Source organism: Gigantopelta aegis, chromosome 9 (genome assembly GCF_016097555.1).
Source record: "Gigantopelta aegis isolate Gae_Host chromosome 9, Gae_host_genome, whole genome shotgun sequence".
NCBI classification, from domain to species: domain Eukaryota; kingdom Metazoa; phylum Mollusca; class Gastropoda; order Neomphalida; family Peltospiridae; genus Gigantopelta; species Gigantopelta aegis.
The window spans coordinates 35,717,541-35,733,160 of record NC_054707.1 but is presented as its reverse complement, the minus strand read 5'-3'; the positions used below and the strand labels follow the sequence as shown (position 1 = coordinate 35,733,160).

The 15,620-nt window shown below is 37.8% G+C and overlaps 1 protein-coding gene across 1 annotated transcript; it reads right to left on the bottom strand.

Moving 5' to 3' along the window:
• Positions 1-1,223: 1,223 nt before the first annotated feature.
• On the bottom strand, positions 1,224-10,659 carry LOC121381914 (galaxin-like). Its single transcript, XM_041511331.1, has 4 exons — positions 10,610-10,659; positions 7,758-7,857; positions 6,172-6,418; positions 1,224-1,699 (listed from the first exon to the last, which is right to left on the bottom strand). Exons 2-4 carry the CDS (start codon positions 7,837-7,839, stop codon positions 1,462-1,464), a joined length of 567 nt encoding a protein of 188 aa, XP_041367265.1. The 5' UTR covers positions 7,840-7,857; positions 10,610-10,659; the 3' UTR covers positions 1,224-1,461.
• Between the last annotated feature and the right edge of the window lie 4,961 nt (positions 10,660-15,620).

Genomic DNA, 15,620 nt, shown 5'->3' with positions numbered 1-15,620 from the left:
TATTCCCCATCAGGCGCGGATCAAAAGGGAGGGTGCTGAGGTGTGTATTTCGACATTTTCCGTTAAGTTACGAAAATGGCCGGAAACGTTGTCATTAAAAAGGTCAGCAGGCCTTTGACGTGACGTCAACAATGCTTTTACGTTTTAATTAATATGTTTATTGATGACAAAGCGACACTACGTACATTCTTCTGACTATTGTTTTAACTACAGAAGTTTGTGAACAGAATCGCTGTTTGTCATTTAATAATCATATTTATGATAAATGTGTATAAATATAAAATATCTGTGCATGGGTCTAATGTTACCTAACGACGACAACTAACTACCGTGCTGTTCTGTTGCAATCTTTTCTACAAGTGTTAACTGGATATTTCTATAGAGGTAAGTGTTTCTTTGTTTCATTGTTTATCAGGACCGTTGAAGTCGGAGTGGGGTGCGTAGGCAATGGAGTAGCGATGGTTTAAATTTGTACGGACATCCACATTGTTTCCTTGTGTATGGGAGGGTGACTGAGGAGGGTCACTACCCCCAATGTTCTACACTGGCTACGCCAAAGCATAATAAATGGACAGACCCTTGTTTTTAAACACTAAGGCATAGAGCCGTTTATGATCACAGAAATCAAACATTACTTATATTAATTGTTTAGATTATCCTTTCCGTACATCCCAAGTGTTTCTGGTCATCCTGGTTTTTCTAATACCACAAAATGCATTTTTCATATTTTTAAAAGCGCGTGCGTCTGAGAAGTAACGGTTATGTAGTCGCATTTTAGTCTATTTTAAGAGTATTTCAACATCACAGACTTCCGTTTCACTCTGTTGTATCCACATTTGTTACAGGTTTGTAAATTAACCAAACTTAGTGTCCATTTATACGCGTTGAAACTAGGGTCTAGGTGAAAAATGTGCTTTAGTGATTAAAAACTAGGATCTGTCCTTTTAATAAAACTGTGCAAGAAATATTCGCGAAGATAATAAAGTCCAGTTCAATTCAGTTTATTGCATTAATTTAATCGTACGAATTGCCATCGAGGATATTGAAGGCGCGCACCCCTCCAAAATTCGAAGGCCTTGAAAATTCCAGTATTTAGCAGATAAAGATTTATTGTTTTTTAATGGGGAACATGTTTACAGTGATCAGCAAGTTGTCAAACTTACGAGGCCTTCTCCTATTTCTTCTTCTCCTTCTACTGTAAAAACAATAACAATATCACCATCAATATAAAAATATTGGTTTTTATTATTTGTTACAATATTAATGAAAAACAATTTGATAAAACATGGATTATAAACTTTGTGACTAAATATTATTTTTGAAAAATCATCAAAGACGTGTGAAGTCGTCTGTTGTGTTCAACTCGTCACCCTGTATATATATTAACAGTATCATGTCTCCGGTAAAACAAGAGGTGTTTTTTTAAACACCATACAACACATTTCTTCAGAACATGTCATCTTAGCAAATACGACCATTGCAACACTGCCTGAACGCGGCATCATAATTTTGGCGTCCACAACATGCGGGCCTTATTCCACTTTTGGACACTACGTTCCCTCCACAGCACATGCGGAACGCGGCATCATAATTTCGGCGTCCACAACATGCGGGCCTTATTCCACTTTTGGACACTACGTTCCCTCCACAGCACATGCGGAACGCGGCATCATAATTTCGGCGTCCACAACATGCGGGCCTTATTCCACTTTTGGACACTACGTTCCCTGCACAGCACATGTTAAACGACGGGTCGTATGTCCTGTGGCCGCACACACCTGCAATAAAATATAAATACAATAATTACTACTTTGAAATGCGTAGTTCTATACCTCCTCCTCCTTGGAGTCTCGTAACTATCTAGTTTTGTTGGTTTTGTTGGATTGATTGAAAACATATTTTAGTGTACAAAGAACAAAAGAATCGGGCACAAGTTTGACAACTTACGAGGCCCTCTTCTATATACACACAATATACATGGCGTCCTAATATACTATATGTTGTGTTCAGCGACACTACTAGAGCACATTGATTAATTAATCATCGGCAATTGGATGTCAAACATTTTTTAATTATGACATGTAGTCATTTGAGGAAATCCGCTTCATTTTTCTTAATGCAGCATGGGATCTTTTATATGCACTTTCCCACAGACAAGAAAGCACATACCGCGGTCTTTGCCCAGTTGTGGTGCACTGGTTTGAACGAGATAAAAACCAATAAGTTGAAATTCAGAATGAATCCACCGAGGTGGTTCGATCCTGTGACGCCATCACCTCAGGCGGGCACATCTTCCTTGGAGTCTCGTAACGATCTGGCAGTCTTCGTTCGACAGTTTCAGTAAATAGCCTATTCTTCTGATATTATGCACGAATGAAATTATCCATGCAAGTTATTAGTCCGGTCCAATCGGAGGGGATTATATATTTCATCTCCGTCCTCCTGTCTGTCTGTATGCCGGTCTATCTCTCTGTCCATCTATACCACATATAGTTTTCCGGGTGTGTGTGTGTGTGTGTGTGTGTGTGTGTGTGTGTGTGTGTGTGTGTGTGTGTGTGTGTTTTATATAATGTTTCATGATATTGAGATCAAATTATATGTATAGCTTTATCATGTACTGTTACAGACCAAGTTTGACTTTCATGGTGATTTACTCATATTTGACAGAGTTATGGCCCTTGAACATAGAAGATACCAAAAAGTGTTTACCATACTTTTTTTTCTTGGTGGTTTTTTGCAATGCCTCAAGATATTTAAATTTTGTATATAGATTTATCATGTTCTATTACATATCAGGTTTGACTCTGGCAATTTTCTAATTTTTCACACAGTTATGGCCCTTGAATTTAGGAGATACGAAAATGTGTTGTTCCCGGTAGGGGACATGTATTCCGTTAGCAGTACACTCAGAATGCTTGTTAATGTTGATTTTAACAACACTCAAATCAACTGCTGTCTATGACGTATATTAAGTTACCGCTTCAAGGCCTAAAGCTGTAAATACGTTTTAATTAAAAAACGTTTTGTTACAGTTTGTTGTACTTGTTACGGTAAATTATATTCACGCACCACTGGCCGCCTGTATTTCACAAACTGGCAGAATCGACAATAATGACAACACTTACTTCCTGACAACCACGCCGATGTATCCTGTGGCTGTATGCAGAGGACAACGAACAAACACAACGCAAAACTCAAAACTGACATCGTCTTCGTTTTTAAAATCTGTGAATGAAAATAGAAAAGAAAACTCAATATTGCTTTGTTAATACCACTGTTCTAACACAAACGTTTAAAGTTTGTTTTGCTTAATGACACCACTACAGCACATTGATTTATTAACCATCGTCTATTGGATGTCAAACATTGGTAATTTTAACATATAGTCTTAGAGAGGAAATCCGCTGTATGTTTTCGTTACTAGCAAGGGATCTTTTATATCACCACCCCACAGACAGGATAGCACATACCACGGCAATTGAAATACCACTGGCTGGAACGAGAAATAGCCCAGTGGGCCTGTCGACAGGGATTGATCCTAGAGCGACCGGGCATCAAGCGAACGCTTTACCACTGGCTCTGTCCAGCAACTACCGGTACTACTAAATGAATGAACAGGGCCGTAGCTAAGGGGGACTTTGACGTTTTAAGTATGTATCCGCCATCAAATGACTGCAAATTGGTATATTAGAGCCTCTAGATTTCAAAATTTCCTGGGGATAGTGCCCCCGGACCCCTATTGTCTTGCACCTTCTATGCTCGTTCGTTCCAAGAATTCATGCCCCCCCCCCCTCCCACACACACACACACACCCCCTCCCCCGCCACCACAAAATCCTAGCTACCGACACCCTAGTATAACGCATATACATCTCCATGAATGAAGACTCTTACTGTACTACTGCGGGGGACGGGACATAACCAAGTGGTAAAGCGCGTGCCTGATGCGTGGTCGGTGTGGGATCGATCCCCGCCGGTGGACCCACTGGGATATAATTTCTCGTTCCAGCCAGTGCACTACGACTGGTATGTACTGTGAGGTGGTGCATATAAAAGATCCCTTGCTACTAATGGAAAAATGTCGATTGAGGTGCTTGCGTCGTAGGATCGAACCACCTCGGTGGATCCTATTCAGCTGATTGGGTTTTATCTCGTTCCATTTAATGCACCACAAGTCCGTGGTATGTGCTTTCCTGTCTGCAGGAAAGTACATATAAAAGATCCCTTGCTGAATTAGGAAACAAATGTAGCGGGTTTCCTCTGACTACTTGTCACGGCCCTACCGATGGCATGGCATCAGAACATAACAGAACAGAACTTTATTCACGCAGAACACCATTGGTGTTCCATTTGAAGTGGTCGCTAACACGCATAAACATACAAAAATGGGAACGTGATAAAGCTATGGAATTCAAAAATAATATCAATCGAGACAAACTTGGAAACACTCTTCATCCTTAACATTTATGAAGAGAACGTACAGCTCATAAATGTAAAATGGAAAAACAAATGCGAAACTTGAGGTCTAACAACATTGTTTTGAACATTGTATGTTTCTCACTTCTCTTGCCGTGTATAATTAAGATCTCGAAACGGTTTCATGGATGTTATGTTTCGTACACGCCCAGCCCAAACTCTATATGTAGCAAACATATAACGTATTTTTTACTATGGGCTACTCTTTCCGATTAGCAGCAAGGGATCCCACAGGCAGGATAGCACAAACCATGGCATTTGTTGAACCAGTTATGGATCACTGGTCGGTGCAAGTGGTTTACACCTACCCATTGAGCCTTGCGGAGCACTCACTCAGGGTTTGGAGTCGGTATCTGGATTAAAAATCCCATGCCTCGACTGGGATCCGAACCCAGTACCTACCAGCCTGTTGACCGATGGCCTGCCACGACGCCACCGAGGCCGGTTGTCTTGTCAGAATTACGAAATGTCTGGCATCTAATAACCGATGATTCATTAATCAATTTGCTCTAGTGGTGTCGTTAAAGAAAACAAACTTTACCTTTAATGAACAAATTTATATACTATATTTCAAAATTACCAAATGTTTGACAGCCTGTAGCCGATGATTAATACATCAACGGGCTCTAGTGGTGTCGTTAAACAAAACTAACTAACTTTTACTACTGAAACAATTTTCTTCGTACATATCGCTCATTTGAACCTTTGAGTATTTTTAATATTAACATTGAAAATAATAATAATAATAATAATAATAATAATAATAACATGACATGACATGACATGACATAACTTAATAACATATAATAATATATAATAATAACTGAACCTACCCAGTAGAAGCTTGACAGATTCTCAAAGCAATAAAATAATTAAAGCTTTATTGACTGAATGTACGGTTTATATACACTGGTGTTCGTGTTAGGCAGATGTTACGGTTTATTAGATACATTATCACACCCAGTAGAGTTTCCGCGTGTTATTATGGTTATAGTATAGCGTGTAAGTCTATTTTATTTGTCAGCAGTTCGTCAGCAAAATTTCAACAATACCCCTCCAAAATTCGAAGGCCTTGAAAATTCCAGTATTTAGCAGATAAAAATTTATTGTTTTTTAATGGGGAACATGTTTACAGTGATCAGCTTGATATTTCTGTATGTTTGAAATAACTGAGGCCCTGTTTTAAACTTTCTTCTTCCATCTTCCATTGTACGACCTAAGTTACTTTTCTTCTGTAAAAAAAAAACCTCCGAAAAATGATTGAAAACAGGTTTTTATTTGTTATTATAATGTATTATACAAAAAGATTTGGCATAAAACATTGATTAAAAACTTACGAGGCCCTCTCTTATTATTTTTTCTTCTCATCAAAAGACTGTAAAAACAGTAACAATATCACCATCAATATAAAAATATTGGTTTTTATTATTTGTTACAATATTAACGAAAAACAATTTGATAAAACATGGGATTATAAACTTTGTTTAAGGTTATTTTTAAAAAATCATCAAAGACGTGTGAAGTCGTCTGTTGTGTTCAACTCGTCACCCTGTATATGTATTAACAGTATCATGTCTCCGGTAAAACAAGATGGGTTTTTTTAAACACCATACAACACATTTCTTCAGAACATGTCATCTTAGCAAATACGACCATTGCAACACTGCCTGAACGCGGCATCATACAACAAGCGGGCCTTATTCCACTTTTGGACACTACGTTCCCTCCACAGCACATGCGGAACGCGGCATCATAATTTCGGCGTCCACAACATGCGGGCCTTATTCCACTTTTGGACACTACGTTCCCTCCACAGCACATGCGGAACGCGGCATCATAATTTCGGCGTCCACAACATGCGGGCCTTATTCCACTTTTGGACACTACGTTCCCTGCACAGCACATGTTAAACGACGGGTCGTATGTCCTGTGGCCGCACACACCTGCAATAAAATATAAATACAATAATTACTACTTTGAAATGCGTAGTTCTATACCTCCTCCTCCTTGGAGTCTCGTAACTATCTGGTTTTGTTGGTTTTGTTGGATTGATTGAAAACATATTTTAGTGTACAAAGAACAAAAGAATCGGGCACAAGTTTGACAACTTACGAGGCCCTCTTCTATATACACACAATATACATGGCGACCTAATATACTATATGTTGTGTTCAGCGACACTACTAGAGCACATTGATTAATTAATCATCGGCAATTGGATGTCAAACATTTTTTAATTATGACACGTAGTCATTTGAGGAAACCCGCTACATTTTTCTTAATGCAGCTTGGGATCTTTTATATGCACTTTCCCACAGACAGGAAAGCACATACCGCGGTCTTTGACCAGTTGTGGTGCACTGGTTTGAACGAGATAAAAACCAATAAGTTGAAATTCAGAATGAATCCACCGAGGTGGTTCGATCCTGTGACGCCATCACCTCAGGCGGGCACATCTTCCTTGGAGTCTCGTAACTATCTGGCAGTCTTCGTTCGACAGTTTCAGTAAATAGCCTATTCTTCTAATATTATGCGCGAATGAAATTATCCATGCAAGTTATTAGTCCGGTCCAACCGGAGGGGACTATATATTTCATCTCTGTATGCCAGTCTATCTGTCTGTACATCTATACCACATACAGTTTTCCGGGTGTGTGTGTGTGTGTGTGTGTGTGTGTGTGTGTGTGTGTGTGTGTGTGTGTGTTTTATATAATACTTGATGATATTGAGTTTAAATTATATGTATAGCTTTATCATGTACTGTTACAGACCAAGTTTGACTTTCATGGCGATTTACTCATATTTGACAGAGTTATGGCCCTTGAACCTAGAAGATACTAAAAAAAATTACCGGACTTTTTTTTTCTTGACTTTTTTTTTCTTGGTTTTTTTTTTGCAATGCCTCAAGATATTGAAATATTGTATATAGCTTTATCATGTTCTATTACAGATCAGGTTTGACTCTGGCAATTTTCTAATTTTTCACAGTTATGGCCCTTGAATTTAGGAGATACGAAAATGTGTTGTTCCCGGTAGGGGACATGTATTCCGTTAGCAGTACACTCAGAATGCTTGTTACTGTTGATTTTAACAACACTCAAATCAATTGCTGTCTATGACGTATATTAAGTTACCGCTTCAAGGCCTAAAGCTGTAAATACGTTTTAATTAAAAAACGTTTTGTTACAGTTTGTTGTACTTGTTACAGTAAATTATATTTACGCACCACTGGCCGCCTGTATTTCACAAACTGGCAGAATCGACAATAATGACAACACTTACTTCCTGACAACCACGCCGATGTATCCTGTGGCTGCATGCAGAGGACAACGAACAAACACAACGCAAAACTCAAAACTGACATCGTCTTCGTTTTTAAAATCTGTGAATGAAAATACAAAAGAAAACTCAATATTGCTTTGTTAATACCACTGTTCTAACACAAACGTTTAAAGTTTGTTTTGCTTAATAACACCACTACAGCACATTGATTTATTAATCATCGTCTATTGGATGTCAAACATTGGTAATTTTAACATATAGTCTTAGAGAGGAAATCCGCTGTATTTTTTCGTTAGTAGCAAGGGATCTTTTATATGCACCACCCCACAGACAGGATAGCACATACCACGGCCTTTGAAATACCACTGGCTGGAACGAGAAATAGCCCAGTGGGCCTGTCGACGGGGATTGATCCTAGAGCGACCGCGCATCAAGCGAGCGCTTTACCACTGGCTCTGTCCAACAACTACCGGTACTACTAAATGAATGAACAGGGCCGTAGCTAAGGGGGACTTTTTGTTTTACTGGTTATTGATATTGACGTTTTAAGTATGTATCCGCCATCAAATGACTGCAAAATGATATATTAGAGCCTCTAGATTTCAAAATTTCCTGGGGATAGTGCCCCCGGACCCCTAGTGGCTTGCACCTTCTATGCTCGTTCGTTCCAAGAATTCATGCCCCCCCCCCCCCCCCCCCCCCCACAATCACACACACACACGCACACACCCTCCCCCGCCACCACAAAATCCTAGGTACCGACACCCTAGTATAACGCATATACATCTGCATGAATGAAGACTCTTACTGTACTACTGCGGGGGACGGGACATAACCAAGTGGTAAAGTGCTTGCCTGATGCGTGGTCGGTGTGGGATCGATCCCCGCCGGTGGACCCATTGGGATATAATTTCTCGTTCCAGCCAGTGCACTACGACTGGTATGTACTGTGAGGTGGTGCATATAAAAGATCCCTTGCTACTAATGGAAAAATGTCGATTGAGGTGCTTGCGTCGCAGGATCGAACCACCTCGGTGGATCCTATTCAACTGATTGGGTTTTATCTCGTTCCATCTAATGCACCCCAAGTCCGTGGTATGTGCTTTCCTGTCTGCAGGAAAGTACATATAAAAGATCTCTTGCTGAATTAGGAAACAAATGTAGCGGGTTTCCTCTGACTACTTGTCACGGCCCTACCGATGGCATGGCATCAGAACAGAACAGAACAGAACTTTATTCACGCAGAACACCATTGGTGTTCCATTTGAAGTGGTCGCTAACACGCATAAACATACAAAAATGGGAACGTGATAAAGCTATGGAATTTCAAAAATAATATCAATCGAGACAAACTTGGAAACACTCTTCATCCTTAACATTTATGAAGAGAACGTACAGCTCATAGATGTAAAATGGAAAAACAAATGCGAAACTTGAGGTCTAACAACATTGTTTTGAACATAGTATGTTTCTCACTTCCATTGTCGTGTATAATTAAGATGTCGAAATGGTTTCATGGATGTTATGTTTCGTACACGCCTACCCAAACTCTATATGTAGCAAACATATAATGTATTTTGTACTACACCATAAGCTCTATTTATATACTATTGATAAAATATCATATTTACTATAGTCCTGTTCAACTGTTTAGACCCTAAGTTTTTTGCAAATGTTACGTTTACTTCTTATTCAATACTTGTTTTCATTATATACAATTCATCATCTGAAATGCACGAAGTTGACTTATTTCATGTTACAAAAACCTCTGTATGTTTTGAAAAAAAGAAAGAAATGTTTTATTTAACGACGCACTCAACACATTTTATTTACGGTTATATGGCGTCAGACATATGGTTAAGGACCACACAGATTTTGAGAGGAAACCCGCTGTCGCCATTACATGGGCTACTCTTCCGATTAGCAGCAAGGGATCTTTTATTTGTGCTTCCCACAGGCAGGATAGCACAAACCATCGCATTTGTTGAACCAATTATGGATCACTGGTCGGTGCAAGTGGTTTACACCTACCCATTGAGCCTTGCGGAGCATTCATTCAGTGTTTGGAGTCGGTATCTGGATTAAAAATCCCATGCCTCGACTGGCATCCGAACCCAGTACCTACCAGCCTGTAGACCGATGGCCTAACCACGACGCCACCGAGGCCGGTACTGTTTGTTTTGAATGCAGGTTGTTTCTCCTATAAATAACTACGGCTATTTGCATAAGAAAAGCATCACTCTATAGTGTGTTTCAAACTAATGTTCTTTTCCACCTTTCTAGCGGAATATATTGTAGTATGACCTATATTTTAAGAAACAATTTGGAAACATAAGTCAATAAACAATTCGGGCGTGGATTCAGCCGGGGAGTCCAGGTGACTCGCCCCCAAATGTCTGACATCCAATAACCGATGATTCATTAATCAATTTGCTCTAGTAGCGTCGTTAAAAAAAAAAAAACTTTACCTTTAATGAACAAATTTATATACTATATTTCAAAATTACCAAATGTTTGACAGCCTGTAGCCGATGATTAATACATCAACGGGCTCTAGTGGTGTCGTTAAACAAAACTGACTAACTTTTACTACTGTGATCGATGAAACAATTTTCTTCGTGCATATCACTCATTTGAAGCTTTGAGTATTTTTAATACTAAAATTGAAAATAATAATAATAATAATAATAATAATAATATGACATGACATGACATGACATATATAATAATAATAATAATAATATGACATGACATGACATGACATGACATGACATGACATGACATGACATGACATGACATGACATGACATGACATAACAACATATAATAATATATAATAATAACTGAACCTACCCAGTGAGTAGAAGCTTGACAGGTTCTCAAAGGAATAAAATAATTAAAGTTTCATTAAAGGAATGTAAGGTTTATATACAGTGGTGTACGTGTTACGCAGATATTATATTTCAGTTAACAGCCAGAAGAATGAGTCAAGACTTGCGATTAGATCTAGTCATTATCACAACCAGTAGAGTTTCCGCGTGTTATTGTAATTACAGTACAATAACAACCTGTTGCGACACTAGCATAAAGATCCGGGTTAATTAAAAACCAGATTAACCTGGTCTGAAACATCAAAACAAAACAATAAACTTTAGCTATAGAATTCTTGGAAAGAAAAACAGGAGAGTGGGTTTTTTTGCTGAAATTCTTTAATTGCTTGCCCGACATAATATGATAGCTTTAGCATTTGATCAGCTATTGCGTTTCCAAACGACGCACGTGAGAATGTGCCCATATAGGTTGTACCACACCAAATAAAATCCTATAGGCGACCAATTTAACGTATGTGTTTAAAAACACTCTATGCAATATATCAACCAAACTATGACCCATAAATATGTCAGGACAAAAACCTTAATCTATTCTGTGCGTTTGCTCCAATCCATATGACTAGATTTTTTCAATATTTGGTTTTAGCTAGGAGTATTTATTTAGAAAACTGTTCTATCAGGTTTAGAGTATTCCTTAATGACGCCTCTGAACCATCAAGTGTAATAACTGTATCGTCTGCATGTTGCATTATTTTATATTCAAATTCTTTTATTGAAATTCCCTTAATTTCCTTATCATTTCTAATTAGATTTCCTAATATTTCAGCGCATACAATGACGAGCTGGTGTTATCGGACCCTCTTGTCTACATCCCCGCCCTACAGAAAAGAAATCTGAGAAATAACCATTCTGTATTATGGTTAATTTACAGTCTTTATTCAATGTATTAACCCATTTTATGATATCCTCTCCAAAATTAAAAAAGGAGAGTATTTTCTTAATGAAACAGAATCGAAGACTTTTTCAAAATCAACTAATAAAAGGAGTGCTGAAATATTATTTTCGCTAGTGTAGTGCATCAAATCATATAATAATCTAGTGTTTTCTGCAATACATCTACCTAATAGAAAACCTTTTTGTATTCACGAATTATTATATCTAAAGATTTTTTTATTCTATTTGCTATACAACCAGATATGATTTTGTATGTTGTGTTGAGTAGTGAAATTGGTCTCCGATTTTTTAAAAACTCACGAAGTTTATTTCCTTTAGGCAAAAGAGTATTAATGCCTTGTTTTTGAATTATTCAAAGTTCACCTATTTCAAAAGAGTAATTAATAATTTTAATTAAATATTCTTCTAGTTTTTTTTTAAATCTTCTAAGTCAATTTCTATTAAGTTTTCATCTTGTGATTTATATAATTTTGAATAGTAATCTCTAGCTTCCTGTAGTATTTTCTTTTTGATCATTAATAATATTACCAGTTTGTGCGACGAGTTTGGTTATTGTTTTGTTTACATAGTTTCTTTTTTCCAGATTTAAAAATATTTAGACGTTTTTTCTCCATCTTCTATTCATTTAGCTCTACTCCTTAAACCGGCCTCGGTGGCGTCGTGGTTAGGCCATCGGTCTACAGGCTGGTAGGTACTGGGTTCGGATCCCAGTCGAGGCATGGGATTTTTAATCCAGATACCGACTCCAAACCCTGAGTGAGTGCTCCGCAAGGCTCAATGGGTAGGTGTAAACCACTTACACCGAACAGTGATCCATAACTGGTTCAACAAAGGCCATGGTTTGTGCTATACTGCCTGTGGGAAGCGCAAATAAAAGATCCCTTGCTGCCAATCGGAAGAGTAGCCCATGTAATGGCGACAGCGGGTTTCCTCTCAAAATCTGTGTGGTCCTTAACCATATGTCTGACGCCATATAACCGTAAATAAAATGTGTTGAGTGCGTCGTTAAATAAAACATTTCTTTCTTTCTTTCTTTCTACTCCTTAAAATTAGTCCCTTCATATATTCACTCCTAATCAGATCTTCTTGATTTTTCTTTTCTTCTAGCCATTCTTTAAACTGTTTTGTTTCTGGATTTTTATCTACTAGTTCGGTTAAAAAAATAATACGGTTTTCTAATTCTTTTCTTTTCTCTTCTTTTTATTTTTTAAGTTATGAACTAAACTGGATTGTCATTCCTCTAATTTCTAACAAAAGCATTAAAAAAAACCATGTGGTCATTTATCATCAGACTTATAGATTCGGGGTCTGCATTTAGGAGATAGTTTCTGTCGTATGGAAGAATGGAAGAGCTGCGTACTGTTCAATTTAGTCCAGGTTTAGATGGAGGGGTGTCACCTGAAAGGGGAATTTATGGGACTAGTATTTTTGTGTAGCTGACACCTTCCTGTAGTATGATCTGCCTGTTGATCGCACCAATTCTGGGGCAAAATACTAGTTTGACCCCTTTCTTTGATGTTACCCGGCCTATTTTACGACTTTTTTTTTCGCTATCGATGTGTTTTAGAGAGTTGAAAATGGGAAGAATTTTGATATTGGCAATTAGTGAAAAAGTTAATAGAATTAAAATAAAAATAAAAAAAAGTTAACAAGCAACATAAAAAACATTGACTGCTCGTCCGAATATTTATATAACTTGGATAATTTTTAGAAGGACGTTCCAAAAATAAATATGAGAAAGAAGAGAGGATTGGACTATTTAATAATATTAAAAAAAGAAAGTAATTTCGACATAAATTTTTTAACGAAGGTCTAAAAGTTTAAAGCCCGATCCCCGTCGGTGGGCCCATTGGGCTATTTCTCGTTCCAGCCAGTGCACCACGACTGGTATATCAAAGGCAGTGGTATGTGCTACCCTGTCTGTGGGATGGTGCATATAAAAGATCCCCTGCTGCTTATCGAAAAGAGTAGCCCATGAAGTGGCAACAGCGGGTTTCCTCTCTGAATATCTGTGTGGTCCTTAACCATATGTCTGACGCCATATAAACGTAAATAAAATGTGCTGAGTGCGTTGTTAAATTAAACATTTTCTTCCTATATGTCCACGTGTGTGACCTCATTAAGGCCGTTAATGTGCACAGTTTGTAGGGACAAGATGGGTTGTATCCCGTCATGAAAATCTCTATAGCGACAGTCATTAGATGTGGAAGGTGTAGTCCGTGCTGAAATACAGTTTTTGAGAAGCCGGATCCGTCTGAACAAGAGAAGATAATAAATAAGTTATCACATATGATCAAAGGGACAGTACTGAGATCGCTGCTGTTATAACACGTTTAAGACTAACAGAGCACTTGTGATCACTAAAAGTACACATTGAAGATATTTCCTTGTTTAGAATATCAGTAACTGTATACACAGTATCTGATGTAAGATTTGTTTTGTTTAACGACACCACTAGAGCATATTGATTTATTAATCATCGGCTATTGGATGTCAAAACATTTGGTAATTTCGACATATAGTCTTAGAGTAAATCAGCTACATGTTTCCATTAGTAGCAAGGGATCCTTTATATGCACCATCCCACAGACAGGATAGCACATACCACGGTCTTTGATATACCAGTCGTGGTGCAATGTCTGGAACGAGAATTAGCCGTCTTTTTTCCCCTCGGTCCATTCCTTGCTCTTTTTATGTTTGTTGAAAAGGACTCTCTTAAGTTTGCTGCATTGCAATTCTGACTAATAAAAAGACTTTTAACGACTAAAATGACATATTAAATATATTTATCGCGCAATCACTGTATTCATTGGCAAGATATTATGACTAGATAAATAGGGAATAGCTGGTTACTGTCTTAAAGGGACACACCCTAGTTTTTAAACATTACAGCATATTTTTCACTGTTAGAGCCGTTTATGATCACTGAAATCAAACATTACTTATATTTTACTCTTTAGATTATCCATTTCCATAGAACCGAAGTGTTTCTGGTCATCCTAGTGTTTGTGGTACCAAACATTGCATTTTTCATATTTTAAAAAACGCACGTGCGTCTGAGAAGTAGCGGTTTATTGATTCGAGTTCTAGTCTATTTTTAAGGATATTTCCTGTTTAAACATCACAGACTCTTCTTTCACACTATTGTAACTTTATCCAAACGAGTTACAGATTTGTAAATTAACTAAACTTATTGTCTATTTTCTACGGGTTAAAACTAGGGTCTACGCCTTTAAGATATCGGCTTTATCCTGCGAAGGTTAGAATGGCAAATACAGCGAGGCTCTGCCGAGCTTCATTCGTCATTCGACCTGAGCTAATTCAAAATAAATATACAAGTTTTGTATTGTTATCACAAAGTTATTTGTATTTACTGTACTTAAACAAATGATTTAAAGAGTATGTTTCCTGAAAATCTAGTCTGAAACACTCGAGTCGAGTCGGGCTTATGTCACGTGACCTATATGTTTGGTCAGTGACCAAAAATATAGAGATTAGTAGCAAGAGATCCCACAGACAGGAGGATAGGACTTTGATATACTAGTTGTGGGCCCACAGACGGGTATCAATACCAAACTGACCGCGCACCAAGCGAGCGCATTACCACTGGGCTACGTCCCTCCCCTGGGTAATCAAAATTCCTTTATAGAGCTCATAGTTTTCCCCAAACACCCGAGTAAATTTTCACTAAAATGCAAAAGTAAATTTTGTATCATACTACCTTTGTTTACGAATAAAAACAACTCATCGCTATATAACGCAACGTTCCTGACATTCCTATACAACTATGGTTAGTTCTAGTGATTAGTATATTTAGTAAGAAGAATGACCAGAAGAAAAACAACTCATCGCTATATAACGCAACGTTCCTGACATTCCTATACAACTATGGTTAGTTCTAGTGATTAGTATATTTAGTAAGAAGAATGACCAGAAGAAAAACAACTCATCGCTATATAACGCAACGTTCCTGACATTCCTATACAACTATGGTTAGTTCTAGTGATTAGTATATTTAGTAAGAAGAATGACCAGAAGAAAAACAACTCATCGCTATATAACGCAACGTTCCTGACATT

Coding starts and splice junctions, on each gene's coding strand:
- LOC121381914 (XM_041511331.1), bottom strand. CDS start 7,839: ATGTCAGTTTTGAGTTTTGCGTTGTGTTTGTTCGTTGTCCTCTGCATG. Junction 6,419..7,757: donor ATCGGCGTGGTTGTCAGGAA/GTAAGTGTTGTC, acceptor ATTTTATTGCAG/GTGTGTGCGGCCACAGGACA. Junction 1,700..6,171: donor GTGTCCAAAAGTGGAATAAG/GCCCGCTTGTTG, acceptor AAGTGGAATAAG/GCCCGCATGTTGTGGACGCC.